Raw genomic sequence first — 20,328 nt, forward strand, 5'->3', positions numbered from 1 at the left:
CTACGCGTTTGCGCACACTCGCGCCCAGCCCCTGCATCCCGGACCACGCCCTTCGAACATTATGACACATAGGTGCACATTATGACACGCACGCTCAGAAGCTATGCTTCCTCCTCCCTCTCGCAACTAAGAACACGCCCCTCTCATCTAAGCCACGCCCAACCCCCCGCCCCCCGCCTCGGTCTCCGCCTACCACGGGAAATTGGGCGCCTGCGCGCTCAGAACTCGGGCGTCGACTCCAGGAGTCCTTAGGGTGAGAGCTGCTGGCTTCGGGGTGGAGCCGGTGGTTCGTTTACGCGATCGCGAGTCGGAGCCCGAGGGTCAGATCGGGCAGGAGAGGTGGGCCGCCCTGATCCGGGCGGGGAGCTCACCCCTCAGCCGACTGCATTTTGCAGAGGCCCGCGCGGCGCGTTTCCCTGGGTCTGCAGGGTGGGTATACTGAGGCCCGGCTCCCACAGGGTTCCGTACTGTGGGGCAGCCGGAGCGTGGTGTGTAATGAGAGACCACGGAGCGTGTGAGACCGGTACGTGTGTGTCCGGCACGTGAGGTTTTGTGAGTGTGTGTGTGCCTGAGGGTGAGAGAGACCAGTATGTACTTTGTGTACGAGAAAGAGCATTTAGAATGTGAGATACCAGAATGTGTGTGTGACACTCGAGTGTGAGCGAAATCCGTGTCTCTGAAAACCATTCATTGTGTGTGAGAGCGACTGAAGTGTGAGACTATCGTGTCTGTGTGTGAGAAAGGGGGCAACACTAACGACATGGTTGTGTGTGTGACATCAAAGTGTGTAACAGACGTAGGCTTGCCAATACAGCCTCTTTGAGGTTTTGGACTGTGCATTTGTGAGTGACACCCGGATAAGAGGCGGTGAGCCGCGTGGGTGTGTGTGATGTGTGTGTGTCGCCGTGTGTTTGTACCCATGGCCTCTCAGAGACCGTGGTGCGGGTGACTGCCTGTGATGTGCCTTCCTTTGGGTGCTTGTGATCATGTCCTCTGTGTGATCAGGAAATATATGGGATCTTGCGTTAGTGTTTGTGTGTCACCGTGTATGCTTGTTACTGGCCTTGTGTGGGTAGTGTGTATGGGGAGACCACTTGGAAGATTGATAGGTTTGGCACTTTCTGCATGCTGCTTTTGGAATTGTGTGTGGCGGGAATAAGAATCCTACAGAATTCCCTGCCCTCAGCCCAGGAGTTCCAGTAAGAAGCAAGAGGTGGGGTAACTAGAGCTCCTGACTGCAGGAGACACCCTCAGTTCTGGGTGACAGAAAGGAAGGGAAACCAAAGGACTGGGGACAGAGGTGAGAGTGAAGGTGGCAGAGTTGGATGCTAAAGGATTCACTGTCCCAGGGCAAGAGGAAGGCAAAGCCTGTGGAGTTTGGGTAGAAGGACAATAACTCTGGCCTCTGGTGGAATTTGGGAGTCAGATTTTCGAACAGATTGTGTCAGAGCATGAAGCAGAGATGCATCCACCTCTGGAGAGCAGCCACCTCGACCTGCAAATTAGAGGAAATCATAATAACTGTTTCATAGGATTATTTCAAAAATAAAGATTATAATCTATGCAGAGTATCTAGAACATCTCTTATTATTTTTATTTGTAGTAAAACCAAAGAATGGGAAGGCAACTTTTAGGGGGGGAAACATTAAATTTTGGACCTCAAATATAAGAGAAACTGTTATAAATTAGACCCTCTCAACAGCCATAGGTTGCCTGTAATCTCCCAGTTAGTGGGCAGTGGGAGCAAAGAAAGCTGGGAGAAAGAAGGGGAAGATACGTTTGAGACTGGTGCCTGGGAGTGTAGAGAAGGTGTCATGGCTCACTATCCTTTCTCTTCTTCCAGCTTTGCCCTCCCAGGACCCTGCTGTTCTCCAAGAGAGAAGCCAGGAAAAGAACGCGAAAATGACTGTTGAACTAGTGAAAACCATAGCAGAGGTTAGTTGTAATTTCCTTTCTCCTCCATGAAAGGCAGTCTTACTGTTTAGGACTTGGTAATGCTTCTTTTCTTTTGAAAATTCCCTGATGAACAGTCTTGTCTAAGGGCCTGGTGACCACTTCTCCCAGAGGGCCCTGTCCTTGAACTGCGTAATGGATAAGTAAAACTGAGTATAATGAAGCATAGAGCCCTTATTCTGTCCACCTCATACATTTTAATTCAGTGTTGACACTTGTGAAAAGTTTCTATTGTACTGAATGGAGGTACCTCAGTGCCAGTGAGCTGGGTTCCAAGTTAAGTATGCATCAGATAGCCCTCTCCTAGTCATAGAATGCAGCAGAACCATCCCTCTAGGTGGATTTTGTCCCAGTCTTTATTTTCTTAAATTCTGAAATATTTTTCTTAATGTTCTGTGTATGAATTCCCACCCTCATTTGTTTACCTAAAATATCCTACTTAATTTTTACAAATTTGAAATAAGTGATATGTGCACATAGTACAAAATTTAAAAGTCTGAAGTCCTCCCTCTTGCCTCCCATTTCTTCTCTTAATAGACAGTAAATATTCTCAGCTGCTTCTATTTTATTCAGGGCTATTCTATATATAGATAGATACTCTTGTCCCTTCGTAGTTGGTGTTTTTTGTGTCCCTTTTAAGAAAACTTTGTCTACATCTAGGGTATGTAGATACTCTATTTTTCACCTAGCAGTTAGGTTTCTGATAAATTTAGAGTTGACTTTTGTGATTTTTTTTTTCCTATGAGGGTAAGGCTCAAAATTACATTAAATTTTTACATTAATTTTAATTTAAATTATTACATTAAATGTTTAACCTATTATGATAAGTGAGACAGATGCTCACTTTTTTTCCAGTTGCCTGTCCAGTTGACTCAGTAGTATTTACTGAATAATCCACCTCTTTCTCACTGGTTTGGATTGGCAGCTATATCTTACACTGAATTCCTGCGTATGCGTATATTTGATTTTGTTGCTGGGCTACGTTCATTTTACTTGTTTTTAACCTCGTAACAGAAAAATATATCATTTGCAGAACCTTGATATAAAAGGAGCCCTGAATTTTCCCAATGAGAAGTTTTGGGAAGTTTCAGGTATTTTGTAGAACATTTCCACTTTCTTTAAAATGAGGATCATCAATGCCCACTTATTATTTATTTTAATTACTTTATATTAAAAATCACATATTAAATTAATTTTAAAACACTGCTTTTTGCTTCATCTGTCAGAGTTAATTAGGTATCAAAAAGATTTACGTGCATTTTGGGCATCTGCCTTTCTCAGCGTCAGAACCTCTTTATGAATCATCTAACGTCATTTTCCAGAAATACAGAACTTTGAGAGTTTGGATGTATAATGTTATTGACATTGTATTCGAACTCACAAGCACCAATTAGCATACCATTAGGATATTGTCTCCTCATTTGTTCTATGGGAATAAGTCAGGGATCTCTATAATGTTATTACCACTTAACTATCTCAGCTGTGATTTAACTTCATACATCTGAATAATATGTTTGGAACACTAGTCCTTGATTTAGTTTTCAATATTATTTATGCACCTACTAATATGGATGATAAAGATGTGGTCCATTAACAACCCCAAATACACACACACACACACACACACACACACACACTCTTGTCAACCTTCAAATGTTATTTTATTACTCTTTTAAGTCAGTGTTCAGGATAGGTTGGTGTTTTTCATCAGTTTGGGGAATTTTTCAATCACTATCTTTTTAAATATTAGCTCTGACCCTTTCTCTTCTCTCCTTCAAAATTATAATTATATAAATGCTAGATCGTTTCCACTCTGTTTTATATGTTACTTATGCTTTAGTTTTCTTCAACTCTCTAATCTGCTGTTAAATCCATCATTGAATTCTAAATTTCCATGATTGCATTTTTAGTTCTAGAATGTCTATTTAATTATTTTATACAATTTCCCATTTTCTGCCTACAGTCACCATCTTTCCTTTTAATTCCTTGAAAATATTCATCATAATTATTTTGACATGTTGTCAGATAATTCCATTATCTGGATCTCCGGTGAATTTCTTTTTATTTTCTCATTTTTTCCTCTTCATTTTGTCTTATGTGCCTCATTACTTTGGGTTAAGTGCTAGACTTTCTATATTAAAAAATCTTAGAGATAATATGAAGCTGTGATGTCTTCCTCTTTTTTTTTTTTTTTTTTTTTAATGAGGGCGCAGCTCACAGTGGCCCATTGCAGGGATTGAACCGGCAACCTTGGTGCTACCAGCACCATGCTCTAAACAACTGAGCTAACCAGCCACCCCTCTTCCTCTTGATAGGGTTTACTTTTTTAAAATAAATTTTTTAAAATAAACTTTATTTTGTATAACAGTTTTATATTGACAGAAAAATTTCAAAGGTAGTATAGAGAGCACCCATATACACCACACATAGCTTCCCGTTATTAACATCTTACATTAGTATGGGACATTTGTTACAATTAATGAACCAACATTGGTTTGTTATTATTAACTAAAGTCCATGCTCTTCAGATTTCCTTAGATTTTACTTAATGTCCTTTTCCTGTTCCACAGTCCTATCCAGGATATCATATGGCATTTAATAATTCTGTCTCTCAAGGCTCCTCTTGGCTATGACAGCATCGCTTACTTCCTCCCTTTTGGTGATTATATCAGTTTTGAGGGTTACTCATGTATTTTGTAGAACATTTCTCAAATATTTTGTAGAACATTTCTCAAATCTGATGTTTTCTTCATGATTAGACTAAAGTAATATGTTTTTGGAAGGATGATCACAGAGGTAAAGTTGCCTTTTTATCATATCCTATCAAAAGTACATACCATCAACATGACTTATTACTGATTGAGATAGTGTTTGTCAGGTTTCTCCACTGTAAGGTGCCACGACCCACGCGGCCAGGAGGGTTCGGCCTGAGGGGGAAGGGCGAGGAGATAGAAAAAAGATACAAGAGACAGGAAAGCTGGGATCGGGAGGTCCACCGTCCACGGATGGTGGAGCAGTAGCGCAGTCTTTATTTTACACACAGTTTTTATACAGTCTTAGAATAGTTATCTATACAAACAAGTATTAGCAGAAGAAGCAGGTATTATTAGAACATTTTGTTTTGTGCATTGGCCAGTTTGTATGTCTGTGACTGCATTAGTGTTATCTTGTACTTTCTGGGAAGATTGCTGAGGCGAGGCTTCCTATGGGAATGACCTTGCAGCTCCAAGGCCCTTGTCAGCTTACAGCCTGCTCCCTACAGAAAGGTTACTTCTTTTTTCTTTTACCTTTCCATACTGTACCCTTTGGAAGAAAGTCACTACACACAAGCCACACCTAAGGAGTGGGAAGTTATGTTCTACCTCGAGGGTGGAGTTTCTAACTAACTCATTTGAAATTCTTCTGTGTGAGAGATTTATCTCTTTCCCCCCCATTTATTCAGTTATTTATGTGTCTCATATGGACGGATGCACATTTATTTATACCTTAGGTTATAACTCAGTGTTACTCAGCCCTCTCTCTACAGTGGAGAGGGTTAACTTTTGCTTCAGGCAGACAGCTATGGTAGAACAAGTCTTAATGCAAGCGGGAGCTGAAATGATTAGAGGCTGGGCCTCCCTCCTTGTGAAGGCTGGCTTATTTCTGGTTCACCATTAACTCAGGGGTTTAGTCCTTCCTTTGGGTCTCAACCAAAAGCCTGGGATATTTAACAGGATCTATCTTTGGCCGTTTATAGAATTTGTAAACACTCTAGATTAGCATTTATTGCTACTGTCCTTCCTCAAAAGACCTCAACTAGTCAGCTGTGAGAGTTCCATCTACTTGTGCTATGAACCCTGGCTTTCTTCAGCATGGGAGACCTTGGAAATAATCCACGGTATAAAACACATTTGGGGAAATCTCTGCCTCGTATTTGGGTACTAGTGATATTTTATAATGTGGAAGAACCGACACTTAATACTCTCTCATTACTCGTCTTTCCAGGAGTCTCCTGACTTTTCTTGTAAATTTCTTTTTCCGGCAAACTTTAGAATCAGGTAGTTTTTAAAAGCCCCATTAATTATTTTAAACTGGGATTTATGTATTCAGCAAATACTGTTTGAGGGCCTGGTCCATGCCAGGTGTTCTTTTAGATTCTGAGGCTGCAGTGAAGAACAAAGGAAAGGGCCTGCCCTTGTGGAGCTTACCTTCTAGAGGGGAAATAGACATAAAGAAATTAATTGGTTTACATCAAATTGTGAAAAGTGAAATGGAAAGAGATAAAATAGGGTAAGTGGGAGAGGGAGTGCTGAGTAAGGGGAGGTCTGGATTTTATTGTTCATAGGGTGATTATGGAAGGCCTGTCTGACATTTGAGCAGAGATCTAAAGAAAATAAGACAGCGAGTAAATGGATATCGGGAAGAAGCTTGTAAAAGCGGAAACAGGATGTGCAGGGTGAGTCATGAATGTCTCTTCTGTGTTCAGGAAGAGCAAGGACAGAGCCAGTAGGAGAGATAGTAGAAGTCTTGAGTGCCCGATCTTTTGAATCTCGAGGCCATTATAAGGACGTGGGCTATTGCTGTGTGAGTTGAGGAGATTTCAAGCAGAGATGAAACATGAGGATTCCTCTGGCTGCTGTGTTGAAAATAGACTGTTAGGGAAGCAAGGAAAGAAGTAGGAAGACGTTGTAATAATACACATAAGAGGTAATGATGGGTCAGGATGGAATCCATTAAATTTATAGATTAATGTAAGAATTGAAAGCTTGAATCTTCTTACATTAGAATAAAAAATGAGTATATATTTACATTTATTCAAGTCTATGTGTTGCCAAATAGTGTGTTTTCCACCTGTCTTTGTCTTGTTTTACTGCCTTTAAGAAAATTCTAGTTGTCTTACCACAGATTTGATACGTTTTCTGTTAAATATAAGTGTTTTAAAGAGATACATCATATTCAAAATGGGATATTTTCCCATTTTCCTCTCTAGTGCACGTTGTTAGAAAACGAAAAAAAAAATAATGTGTCGCTTAAACCCAGGTACCTTTCTAAAAATTTCCTTTTAAAGTTTAAAATTTTTAAATTTAAATATTCCCTTAAAAAATTTTTTTTGAGTAAAGTTTTTTGTTTGCATGGCTTATATTTTGTATTTTAACTAGTTTCCTTGGGTAGGGAACACTTGTTAGACAGTGTCAGGACATAAGAGTCACATAGACTTCGATGTGAACACTCTGGAATTGTGGGACTCGATGACCCTATTTTAGCTCTCTGTTCTTATGATTGCAGGAAAGAGGTAGTTAACTAATATTTTTCTAATACTTAATGGATTATATGTTATTATTTTTGTTTTGTGGATATCTCTATAGAGTGTAGGTAGTCTAAAACAATATTAAATACACTTGGCCTTTGAATAGTAATGCCTCCTATTCATCACTTTCTAGATAATTTATAATAGTAGGTTTCTTTTAAAAAAAACAACTTTATTGAGGTATCATTTACATACCATAAAGTTTAATATTTTAAGTGTACAATTCCATGATTTTAGTAAATTTACTGAGTTGTGTAACCATCATTATAATGCAATTTTGGATCATTTTCATCAGCTTAGTAACACTCCTCATGCCCATTTACAGTTAATTCCTGTTCCCATCTCTACTCCTAGGCCACCACTAACTACTTTCTGTCTTAGATGTGACTTTTCTGGATATTTTATAGAAATGGAATCATACAGTGTGTAGTCCTTTGCATCTGGCTTTTTTCACTTAGTTTTACATTTTTGAGTTTACACGTTGCATCCATGTTGCAATATGTATTAACATTTCATTCCTTTTTATTGCTAATTGTATTTCATTGAAAGGTGTATCATATTTTGTTTATCTCTTCATCAGTTGATGGACATTTGGGTTGATTGCACTTTTTGGCAATCATGAATAATGCCGCTGTCTCCATTTAATGTAAATCTTTATTTGGACATATTTTCATTTCTCATGGTTAAATTAACCTAGGAGTAGAATTGTTAGGTCATATGCTAAATTCACATTTAACTCTTTTAAGAAACTGCCGGACTGTTTCTCAAAGTGGCTGTGCCATTTTACATTCTCAGCAGCAGCGTGTGAGGGTTGGATGGGTGATAAGGCGATTCCTCATATTGCTTTCCAGTTTACTCTGTATGGCATGGCATGCTAGTTCTTAATGGCAGAGCATAAGAAATTGCATTCTAAATATATGCATTATTTGTTGTGTAAGAAAAAGAACCACTTACATCAGTTCAGTGCTTGTCCCACCTGAACACTAAATCCCGTAGTGTACCATTTGCAAAATATCAATTTAGATATTCTTTTTTGTTGTTGTTTTGAGGATTCAACCATAGGTATAGGTCGTGCCTTGAAGCCCTGGTTTACTGCCCTGTGGCCACCTGTCCATATTTCCCCATGATGAGAAATGGATTAGTACAACTGTATACAATACAATTTAACACTTCAGTAAATACCATATTAGGTTGGCGCTTGTGTTTAAGGTTTTTTTTCTCCGAGGGCTGTTTCTAACCTAATGTAGGGACAACGTAACACTTCAGCTTGGACTTGTGTAGACATGAACATTGGTTAATCAACAATGTATTGTGGCATTTCAGGACTTGGTGACATTCAAGGATGTGGCAATAGACTTTTCCCAGGAGGAATGGGACTGGCTGAACCCTGCTCAGAGGAGTCTCTACAGGAGTATGATGCTGGAGAACTATCAGAGTCTGGTATCACTTGGTGAGGATCTTTTCTCCTCCGCAAATTCAGAATCTACCATTAGGGACTCTTTACTTTTCTATTTATTCTGAAAACTTTTTTCTTTTTATTGTGTAGGTCAGAATAGAATCAGTAAACAAAACGGATATTTAGGAATTGATGGAAATTACAGATTTATTCAGTGAATTTGACATGTATCAAATATTCCATGGTGTGCTTTTTAGGCAGTTGGGAACACAGGCCAGGAAGTGACTCTTACTGGTCCGTTGTGCTTCCCTACAGTATTGTTATGACCAGGAGGCAGTAAGAAGTTTCACCAAAAATGTAGCTGGATTACTATAAATTCAGAATATCACTTTCAAAATTTGTATGTTTTTATTAACATGCAATAAGTGAACCATTGAAGCACAAACAATGAAAATGGCTTCAGATGTTATTAGGGAAACTAACATGGACCCTTCCCTGATGTAGGACCATTTCACTGGGTAGACTAGCTTTCTGTTCTCCAGAGGGTCCTTTTATCCTGCTTATGGTTCACTGAGCTTCTGAAACTAAATTTATATCTATCATTAAATTTCAGAACTTTTTGGCCATTATTTTTTCAAATATTTTTTGTGTTCTCTGTTTTTTCCTTCTGGGACCTCAATTACAAATATGTTAAAACCTGTGATATTGTACCCTAAGTAACTAAGGATCTGTTTACTTTTCAAAATCTTTTTTCTCTGTTTTTCATATTCTATATAACTTCTATTGATTTATATTCAACGTCATTATTTCCTTGTCTTCTTCAATGTCTTGTTAAGCCCATCTAGTAAATTTTCAAATTGCAGATACTGTAAATTTCAACTCTAGACATTCCACTTTGCCCTTTCGTAATTTCTATTTTTCTGCTGAGGTATTACAAGTACATATTTTTTACATTATTCAATATAGCTACAATAGCTGTTTTAAAATCCTGGTTTACTAATTCTAACATCTGTTTTATCACAGGTTGGCTTTCTATTGATTGCCTTTTCTTCTGACTATGATGCACTTTTTCCTCTTTCTTCTTATAGTTACTAATTTGGATTTTATCCTGGATACCATAAATAATACATTGTAGGAACTCTGGATTCTGTTACATTCATCTGGACAGTATTGACTTTTTTTTTAAAGCAGTTAATTAACTTGACCAAATTCCCAATTCTGTCTCCAGGGACCCTGTATGATAGTCATTTACTGCTATCAGATGATCTTCTGAAGATGCTGGGCTAAATTTCTGCCCCTGGATCCTTAGAAAATTGTCTAACTTTTAGAGTTGACAGATGGCAGTCCCACTAAATTATGCCAGAAGCTTTGTCACATGTCCTTAAAATGTTCTGTACCCCTTGATCTAATCATTCCTGTTACATTATTCCATCAGAATTAAGGGACTGGCTTAGAGTGTGAAATACCCAAAACATGGCCAATTTTCATGTGTTTTTTTTTGTTGTTGTTGTTGTTTATTTTTTTGTTTTGTGTGCAGGACTTTGCATCTCTAAGCCATGTGTTATCTCCTTATTGGAGCAAGGGAAGGAGCCTTGGGAGATGAAGAGTGACATGACAGGAAGCATATTCTCAGGTGAGTGTAGTAGAACCAGATAGGGGGATCCTTTCCAGGTAATAGCTCAGCCATTTTCAAAGGTGATCCTCCTCACTTACTCCTCTTAAAAGTCTCCTCAAGCCTTCCATGCCTGGGGGGAAAGCTGAAATGCTGCTGCTTACCTTGGGTTTCCCAAGTATCTTCTCTTCTACTTAACTCTCATTAAATAACTTACTTTGCAAAAATCTTTATCCAGCTCCGTTCCATCCCCTCTTTCCTTTTGCCATACAGACTTATATAAGCTTCTTGGTTTCTTAACTCTTTCTTAATAAAACATTAGGTGCTGCTTGCAATTTTAATATACTCTGCTGCTTTAAATCTTTGGTTTCCTGTTACAAATAAGAAAAATCCAAATTCTACCACCCCCTGTGTGATCCATGACTTTCTACTTCTCCAGCCTTATCCTAATTCACTTTTTAGCTTTTTCACTATACTTTAGTCTAGAGTTTTCTAAACTATGCAAGGTACTCAGGTATGTTTCAAGTATGTTACAGATATGTTAAGATATGAGTCTATTAGCCTTGGAGACCAAATGGGTCCAGTGTTCATGGCAGGCACATTTATTCCTTCTTCAAGATTTATAGTGTGGCTCATAAGGCAAGAAAGGTACTTATGGGGCAGGAAATAAAGACGAGGTTAATAATAGTGATGCCAACCTTCATATTACTATAAAAGTAGTTTCTTCAAAAGCACATATGGCAAAATCCCCTTAAGATCTTCCCTGAGAAGTGATACTTTCCTGGGCTGGTGAAAGTAAGATGATGAAGGAAAAAATTCCTTATATGCAGCCTCAAGTTCTGAGATCTTTGAGAAATGTAGAGTTCACTATATGGAAGCACATGGAGATGGTTCACAGGGATACTATTTTCTGACTATGAAAAGACAAATCTAAGATCTCACCTAACCCCCAAGGGAAGTCACAAAGCATAAAGAATTGTAGTTGCTGGGGATCTGTAGAGCAGCAGTATGGATGCTATTGCTGTGATGATATTGGTATTTAAACAGTTAACCAAACTGTTACACAAATCAATTAGAAGTGGGACAGAATAGAGGAAGGGACCTTAATTTATAGTCTGTTAGTTAATACAGGCATAAAATATTTCCTTGCAGACTACTTCTCTAGGATCCTACATTTTAATTTTCTTTCTTTTTTTTTTTTATTGGGGAATGTTGGGGAACGGTGTGTTTTTCCAGGGCCCATCAGCTCCAAGTCAAGTCGTTGTCCTTCAATCTGGTTGTGGAGGGCGCAGCTCAGCTCCAAGTCCAGTAGTGTTTTCAATCTTAGTTGCAGGGCACGCAACCCACCACCCTATGCGGGAATTGAACTAGCAACCTTGTTGTTGAGAGCTCATGCTCTAACCAACTGAGCCCTCCGGCCACCCCCGTTTTAATTTTCTTAATCACCTATTCCATCTTACTCTATGGGCTCTCATTCTTTGGGAGTCTTGTTACAATTTTTCAGTTGACATGCCTGTACATAATAGATTTTATGAGGATTCATTATTTTTCAATCCCCTTTTCCATGTTAAATGTTTCTTTTGTTATAGCCCATGAAAGGAAACATTTGCTTTTTTGATATCTTTCAGACTGCGAATCTAGATATGAGACACAAAAATTATCTCTGAAGCCATCTATATATGATGATATGTTAATGGAGAGAATTACAAGCTATGGACTTGAGCATTCCACTTTCAGAGAAAATTGGAAACGTGAAGATCTTTGTGAAAGGCAGCTGATAAGTCAAGAGACATTTATCAGGCAAGAAACACTCACTCATAAAGAAACCCTTACTAAAGAAATAGACCACAAAAATAACAAATCTTGGAAATTTGTCTATCTAGACAATGCAGGAGAGAATGTCTATAATCACAAGCCTAATAAAATGAACTTTTCCAAAAATTCTATGGTGAAAAAACACAAGAGAATCTATGGAGGAAATAAACTTTTTAAATGTAATGAATGTGAGAAAACCTTTACCCAAAGGTCATCTCTTACTGTTCATCAGAGAATTCATACTGGTGAAAAGCCGTATGAATGTAAAGAATGTGGGAAAGCCTTCAACCAGAGTCAGCATCTAGCTCAACATCACCGAATACATACCGGAGAGAAACTCTATGAATGTAAAGACTGTGGGAAAGCCTTCAGCCAAAATGTACACCTTATTCAACATCAAAGAATTCATACTGGAGAAAAACCATATAAATGTAAGGAATGTATAAAAGCCTTCAGCCAGCCTGCACACCTTGCTCAGCATCAGAGAATTCATACTGGAGAAAAGCCCTATGAATGTAAGGAATGTGGAAAGGCCTTCAGCGATGGCTCGTCCTTTGCTCGACATCAAAGATGCCACACTGGCAAAAGACCCTATGAATGTATTGAGTGTGGGAAAGCCTTCAGGCAGAACACATCCCTTATTCGTCACTGGAGATATTATCATACTGGCGAGAAACCCTTTGATTGCACCAACTGTGGGAAAGCCTTCAGTGATCACATAGGACTTAATCAACATAGGAGAATCCATACTGGAGAGAAACCCTATAAATGTAGTGTGTGTGGAAAAACCTTCAGCTACGGCTCATCCCTTGTTGTACATCTGAGAATTCACACAGGAGAGAAACCTTATGAATGTGATATCTGTGGGAAAACCTTTAGCCATCATGCTTCACTCATTCAACATCAACGAGTGCATTCTGGAGAGAAACCTTATGAATGTAAGGAGTGTGGGAAAGGCTTTAGGCAGAGTAAACACCTTGCTAGTCATCTGAGAATTCATACTGGCAAGAAACCCTATGAATGTGGGGAGTGTGGGAAAGCTTTTAGCATCAGTTCACAGCTGTCCACTCATCAGAGAATTCATACTGGAGAGAAACCTTATGAGTGTAAGGAATGTGGGAAAGCCTTCAGCCAGACTACCTGCATCATTCAACGTCACAGAGTTCATACTGGAGAGAAACCTCATAAATGTGCTGAATGTGGGAAGGCCTTTGGTGATAGTTCATCCTGTGCTCAGCACTGGAGACTTCACACAGGCCAAAGGCCTTATGAATGTGTTGACTGTGAGAAGGCATTTAGGACAAAAGCATCCCTTATTTGTCATCAAAGATGTCACACTGGGGAGAAACCTTATGAGTGTAGTGCTTGTGACAAAGCCTTTAGCCGTCATCAATCCCTTACTGTTCACCAAAGAATCCATTCTGGGGAAAAACTATGTGAATGTAAGGAATGTGGAAAAGCCTTCAGCCAGATTGGACACCTTAATCTACATAGAAGAATTCATACTGGAGAGAGGTCTTCTGAATGTAAGGAGTATGGCAATGTGTTCAGACAACGTGCACACCTTGCTCATCAGCAGAAAAGTCATGCTGCAGAGTCAGCTCAAGCACCCAGCTCTTCCTCACCCCCTGTGTCACCAAGGCCTGTGGATATATCTGCTAAATATTTTTGGAATTCATCCCCTTTCAATTCTCATTGCCCTCACTCAAAGCACATTCCTTTCACCTGGACTATTCCAATTGTGTAAGAATTGGTTCCCTTGCACCATCTTTTGTCCCTTTCAAGTTCATTCTTCACACTGCTGCCACAGTGGTCTTTAAAAACAAAATGTAACTATATTACTCTCCTCTTAAACCCTGTTATGAAATTTTAAACTAGTTGATGCACATAAGTACTTAGCATAGTGCCTGACTATAAGTGCTTGTTTAATGTTAGGTCAGTATTTTTCAGTCTTTTTAAACATTATTTTTAAATAGTAAACTCTTGGAAAGCAGTATATCAGTGCTAGGACAGCATAATTTTGGAACTGAAAAATCTTATGGGGGATGATGAGGATTAGCATTAGTATGTTTAAAGCTTAACGTTATAACAAAGTAATATAGTGGCTTTCCCATGACTCTGACACTGTGTTCCTTTGTTGGTGAAGAAATTCAGTATGACTTCATGCATAGAATATGTTTTTGGTTGTGTCTGGAACTCTCAATAGGACTAGAGAAAATGAATTCGAACTTGCTGAGAAGAATGTAAGATGCTATTTAGTCAAGAAAAAAAAAATAAACATTACTGTGTTTCTCTGAAAATAAGACCTAGCTGAAAAATCAGCTCTAATGCATCTTTTGGAGCAAAAATTAAAAGTAAGATCCTGTCTTATTTTACTATAATACCAGGTATAGTATAATATATAATATAATATAATATAATATAAATAATGTAATATAATATAATACCGGATCTTATTTTACTATAAGACCAGGTATAATATAATAGGATATAATACCAGATCTTATACTAATTTTTGCTCCAAAAGATGCATTAGAGCTGATTGTCCAGCTAGGTCTTATTTTCGGGGAAACATGGTACTAATATCTAAGAGTGAAGAAATAGAGAACTTGAATAGTCTATCCCTATTTAAAGTCACCTGGTTTCATAGATTAATTCTTAACTTTCAAGGAACCACTAATTAAGCTGTTATAGAGTACAGAAAAAATTTTTTTTAGGAATATTCCATTCTTTTCATGAGGCTAATTCAACTCTGATATCAACCCTAGGAAAACAGTGAAATTACGGATGAATTTACTCATGGTTATAATAGAGAAAGGAAGTTACTCTGTTGAAAGAGAACAGAGGCTCTGAGTAAATGGAGATCCACACAGGTTTCTAGGTGGAAGTTTCAACATTTTAACGGTGTCTGTATATTCACTCAATTCCAGTCACATTCCTTGTAGGGTATTTTTACATTGCCCATTTTCTTCTGAAATTCATGTAGAATGGTAAGTGAGCAAGCATCTGAAGGACATTTTTGAAAATGATCATATACCCATGAATTTAGTATATTGCAAAAGTGGTATTTTTGATGTGTCACTGGGAGGAATGGATTATTTAAATGGTGTTTGACAGTTAGTTCTCCAACTGGAAATAAACTGAGATCTACATTTCACCACTTACAGAGAATTCATTCAATATGGATGAAAGATGTAATAGGAAACACAGTATGAAGATTCTAGAGCAGAATGTAGAATATTTCTATCCTTTTAGGTTGAAGACTTTGGTAAGGAGTACACAGAGTCCAAGAGCCACAAAAAAAGAGAGTGACAGGTAAGACCATGTGAAAGATTTAAACCTTCTCCATGGTATAAGACACTGTATGCAATGTTAACAGGTATATGGGAGGCTGAGAGACATTTCAAACATTACAAAGGATGTAGCCCTTATAGGAAGTGCTGTTGGAAACCAGCAAGGACAAGATAAAATACAGTCTGAAAAAATGTACCAATGAGCAACTCTTCCATGAAGAACTTAATCAAAATAGAGGCAGTACTTAACGGTAATAATTACCAGATAAATGTAAATTTTACAACTCACTTCCAACACAAACCAGCACATATTTTACGTCATTGTGAAGGTTGACTAATACCCAGTATTGTTGCAGATGTGAAAAACCATATTTTCATACATTGAGAGGGTGTATTGGTGGAAAGGCACTTTAGAGGGCAAGGTGGTGTTTCTTGTCAACATTTTAAATGACACAATTCTACATCTAGGTACTTACCTTCTCGAAAAGTACAAGTGCAGAAATATATGCATAAGCACATTTATTAAAGAATAGTAAAAAACTTGGAAGAGCTATAACGTCCAGCCCTTGTAAATCAATGAATTAAATTACGGAAAATCAGCTCAGGAGATTAGTATGCAGTCATTGAAAACAATGAGGTGGATCTCTATACTCATGGAAAATGTTTGTCATTTATTAATTGAAAATGTAATTTTCATAACCATATAATGTGATCACTTAGTTTTAAATACATAAACTTTATAAAGTTAAAAGTACAAAACTGCATACATATCAGATGATGTTGTTTTTCTCTGCAATACAAATAGAAATTTTACACACACAAACTCCTTCTCTGAGTTGATTTGAGGAACTGCTCTGGTGTCACTTCTTGAGGTTTTGTTTGTGTTGCCAATTGAATATGGTTCACCTTAATCCATTCATATAACTTCTCCTTGGGACACAGGTGGGACATGAGTATGAGTCATCTTTGGCCATGACTTAAAGATGGTGCATAAGTTTCTGCTGCTCTGATTCCTAGAGTGAGGGTTTCCAAATTCCCGACATTTTGGAACCTTTTGGATTGAGAACAGGAAATCGTGTTTCCCGAGAGTTCTTGCAAATTCCCGAAATAATCTTTTTTAATTTAATTTTCATTGATAATCTGTAACAATGGCTGTAACAGTAAATGTTAATAAACAGAAAAGCCTTAGAAAAGGTGGGGCAACTGGGGTTCGTGGTCCCAGCGCAGTCTTTCAGAGGTTTTGAGACACTCCTATATGTAAAAGGTCGATGCAAAACTTGAGTAAATAAAATTTCCTAAATGGAGGTCGACTGGAATTTCATGACTAGTGCATCTCTTGCCCTGAGCGCTAAACAGGTCACTACAGTATCATTTTGGCTAGGTTTCTGTTATATATCAGGTTTTCTCAAAATATAAACAATGTAATTAATACAAACTTTATTTAACCAAACCTTATAGTATACAGTGAGTTTTTACACATATCACACAATGTATTAACATTCCCAATCTCATTTAAATATTTTGTTAAATTAAACATTAATAAAAAACAAATGCAAATATTCATTTGAAAATTTTAAAAATACTTCAAATAGTTTTGTCATTTTTTAAATAAAACTTTAAGAAACATAGAGCATTAATTGCCTGATCAGACAATCGTGATCTTCGCTTTGTAACAAATATACTTGATGTGGAAAAATTTCTTTCATTTTCTGTAGACAGTCGAATTGTTATGAGTGCATCTAAAAGGATCTTCAAGTTGGGAGTGAGAGAATGTGTTGCTTCATATATAAGCTCATTTCCTTCCTTAGAGAAGCAAATATTTTGTCTGCATGCATAGGGCTGGCTTTGATGTCAAAATTGGTATTGCTTTAGTCAATTCACACTTCAGATCAGATTCTGATTTAATGTCAGAACTCTCTGTAAGGACATCCTTTATTTCTTTTCTTGGATCTTCTTCTGCTGTAAATGTTCCTTTAAAAAGTCTTTCCATTAATGACTTCACCAGTCATGCAATTTCATTCTTACTTGACAAGGCAAAAAATTCATCCTCTTCCATCTCACATAGACAACTAACATTGCTCAAGTACTTTTGAGAGACACAAGATCTCTATTTCTACATTTAACCAATTCAAATTTTATTTCCTTTAAAAGCGTTTGGCTCATTGAAGAATTCTGTTTTTCTAAATTACTGAACAGGAACTTAAAAATTCCTTCACTTGTGAGAATATTAGCATCTCTATTGCTTAAGGCTTCAACTGCTAATCTTATAGGTTGTAAGCAATTCAACATACATCTCAATATTTCATAATACTCTTCTTTCCATAAGTGATCGAGTGTGGTTGGTAGTATCAGCCGTCACTTTGTGGAAACGGTTCATCGTGGAGAACAGAAAACAGTTTGTATTTACACAGGGAAACATTTATTTTCACAACCCAGGATTTGACTACAATGTCATATTAAGGTAAACTACGTTAGATTTCCTGAGTTAGTTCACCTGAAGATGACTTTGCAGTCAAATCCTGGGTTGTGAAAATATTTCTCTGTGTAAATGCAAACTGTTTTCTGTTCTCCATGATCAAATGTGCTCGATTTACAAGAGCTAAAATTAGCTGGTCATGGGATATCTGATTCTGGTGTCGCAGTGCATGTCTGATCGCGTGTAACATTGTAATACAATGTAACTTTAAATAGCAATAAATAGGAAAAATGTCTAAGAGATACATTGTGAGTAGTATGTTTATTTCCCATTGTGGGTATTACTGGGTTCAAGGAGCTGATTTTCCCGATTTCCTGACCAACTTTTCTCGGGATTCGGGAACGGGAAAGTGAAAACATTCCCGGGAACGGGCAGGGAAACCCTAGCTAGAGCCAATTTGATTCATGTTCTTCCCGCATATCCCATCAGTAGTTTGTTTTCCTTTTAAAATTAGATTAAGTTCTTTTGCTATCAACCAAAGAAACCTAACCAATACAGAAATTGGTGGCATTAGATTTCAGGCAAAAGGTCCTCAGAAAATGTGGATTATTAAAGTTTCGTTATTGGGTGAAATGGAGCAAAGGATTGTTAGGCTCCCCAACTTATTTTGTGCCACAAAAGCATGCATTGATGGCAACAATCAGCTGTTGCCTTAGACCAATAGATGGTAAGAAGTGTCAGTTAAAGACATATGTATGATGTCTGTTCATAATAGAATTGAATTATATAATGCAAGAAAAAGAATGACTTGTATCTTAAAATTTTTGCTTGAACGCATGGTCTACAACACAAGCCACTTTTATCACATAGTCAAAAAAAACTCATAGCCCATATGGCTGTGGTCGCTAAATATCAGTTTGGGCATGTTTCTTAAGTAAAATATTTGACATTAATTAGGAGCAGTTGGTATCATGGCTATTGGAATGAGGATTTGTGGAAGAATTTGGGGTTTTATAACTCTGAGCCCCTAAAATACGTTAAGAAATCATGCCAACTAATACTTTCTTGCCTGAGATGGCCGTGGATGAAAGTTAACCAGTTTCCCATTTAGGCTATCAATATTATGGTTTCAGTGATTTTTTAAAAATATTTATTTCATGTACTGAGTATCTAAGTTTGATGAAGTCAAATTTATCACTACTGCCTTTCAGGTAGGTTCATCAAAATTTAACCCAAGAAAGACTTGGGGTAAGCCTCCCCCCACCTTTTTGCATTTATGGTAAGTGATGAGTAAATATTCTTTACAATAAAAGACAAAGTTTATTTTGTTTCCATTCAAATAACTACCTATGGCAACCTTCTCTTTGTACCCTGAACCTGAAAAGGCATAATTTTAACCAAAGCAGAATGAAAGTATTTGAGGTTTAGAACAATTTTATTCTATTTTTATTCAGATAAGTTCCTGACCATTTCTAGTTTACTAAGCATTTTTTTCTTAAGTCACAGATGTGTATTAGATTTTATCAGATGCTTTTTCCTCATGTATTGAGATGACTAGAGGATTTTTTTCACCTTTATTAATGGTAGTGACTTTCATTAACAGATTTCCCACCCTTGCACTCCTGTGATATTGTAGGGAAAATAGAGACGGTCAGGCTTCCCTCGCCTGGCCAGCTGGTGACCCTGACCGGTGGCCCGCCGGTCCAGTAAGATGGAATGTTGCAGAGGCACCGTCCATCCTGAAGATGGTACTATAAATACTCTTATGTAAGCCCCTTTTGTCTCTGTATGATATAAAAAGGGGCCAGCCATTATACTGGGCTGCTCTGCGGGCTGCCAAGACATGAGGGGCTGCTGAGAAGTGGGACTACTGTGGGCTGTGCTGTACTGTGTTGTGCTGCTGGCTGTGACCAGCAATGGAGCTGCTGAGAAACAGGCTGCTGAGTTATGAGACTGCTGCTGGGTGAGGGTTGTAACCTGAGAATGTCCAGCTGTGTGCAGCAGTGAGAAACTCTGGCTGTCTCCAGAAAGCCTGTGAATAGAAATGTCTGCTCTGCCTTCGGCTCCACGCATTTTCTTCCAGCTTCCAGAGTCACAGACACCTTACCCCCGGGACACCACCCACTCAGACATCCACACGACAGATATATTCTTGTACATGAATAAAATGTCAGCTAATTTCAGATAACGATGAATGTTATGCACGGGATTTATAAGGTTAGGAAGGGTGGTATTTGTGACTGGGAGGATGGGCCACTCCTCTGAGATGACCAGTGGATGACACAAAGGAGCCAGCCCGGACAGAAAAAGTTGGAGACAAACAAATGTCATTATTTTTAAAATTCAGATTCTATAGAGTTGCAAAGAAAATAAAATCATCCATACTCTTACCACTATTCTTTTGATCAATGTATCTGTATACATAGCTATTTTTATTAAAATGAAATCATACTATATATATAAAGATTTTATTGGGGAAGGGGAACAGGACTTTATGGGGGAACAGTGTGTACTTCCAGGACTTTTTTCAAGTCAAGTTGTTATCCTTTCAATCTT

The 20,328-nt window shown here is 37.9% G+C and overlaps 1 protein-coding gene across 1 annotated transcript in view; it reads left to right on the top strand.

The window, feature by feature from the left end:
* Positions 1 to 234: 234 nt before the first annotated feature.
* Positions 235 to 20,328, top strand: part of LOC117035440 (uncharacterized) — a 40,071-nt gene continuing 19,977 nt past the window's right edge. Inside the window, 6 exon segments of the mRNA XM_033129301.1 lie at positions 235 to 429; positions 1,844 to 1,935; positions 8,564 to 8,690; positions 10,174 to 10,269; positions 11,877 to 13,808; positions 19,409 to 19,478. Of these exon segments, the coding sequence (XP_032985192.1) occupies positions 1,903 to 1,935; positions 8,564 to 8,690; positions 10,174 to 10,269; positions 11,877 to 13,808; positions 19,409 to 19,478 (2,258 nt within the window). The 5' untranslated portion in view covers positions 235 to 429; positions 1,844 to 1,902.

Source organism: Rhinolophus ferrumequinum, chromosome 15, assembly GCF_004115265.2.
Source record: "Rhinolophus ferrumequinum isolate MPI-CBG mRhiFer1 chromosome 15, mRhiFer1_v1.p, whole genome shotgun sequence".
Classification (NCBI taxonomy): Eukaryota; Metazoa; Chordata; class Mammalia; order Chiroptera; family Rhinolophidae; genus Rhinolophus; species Rhinolophus ferrumequinum.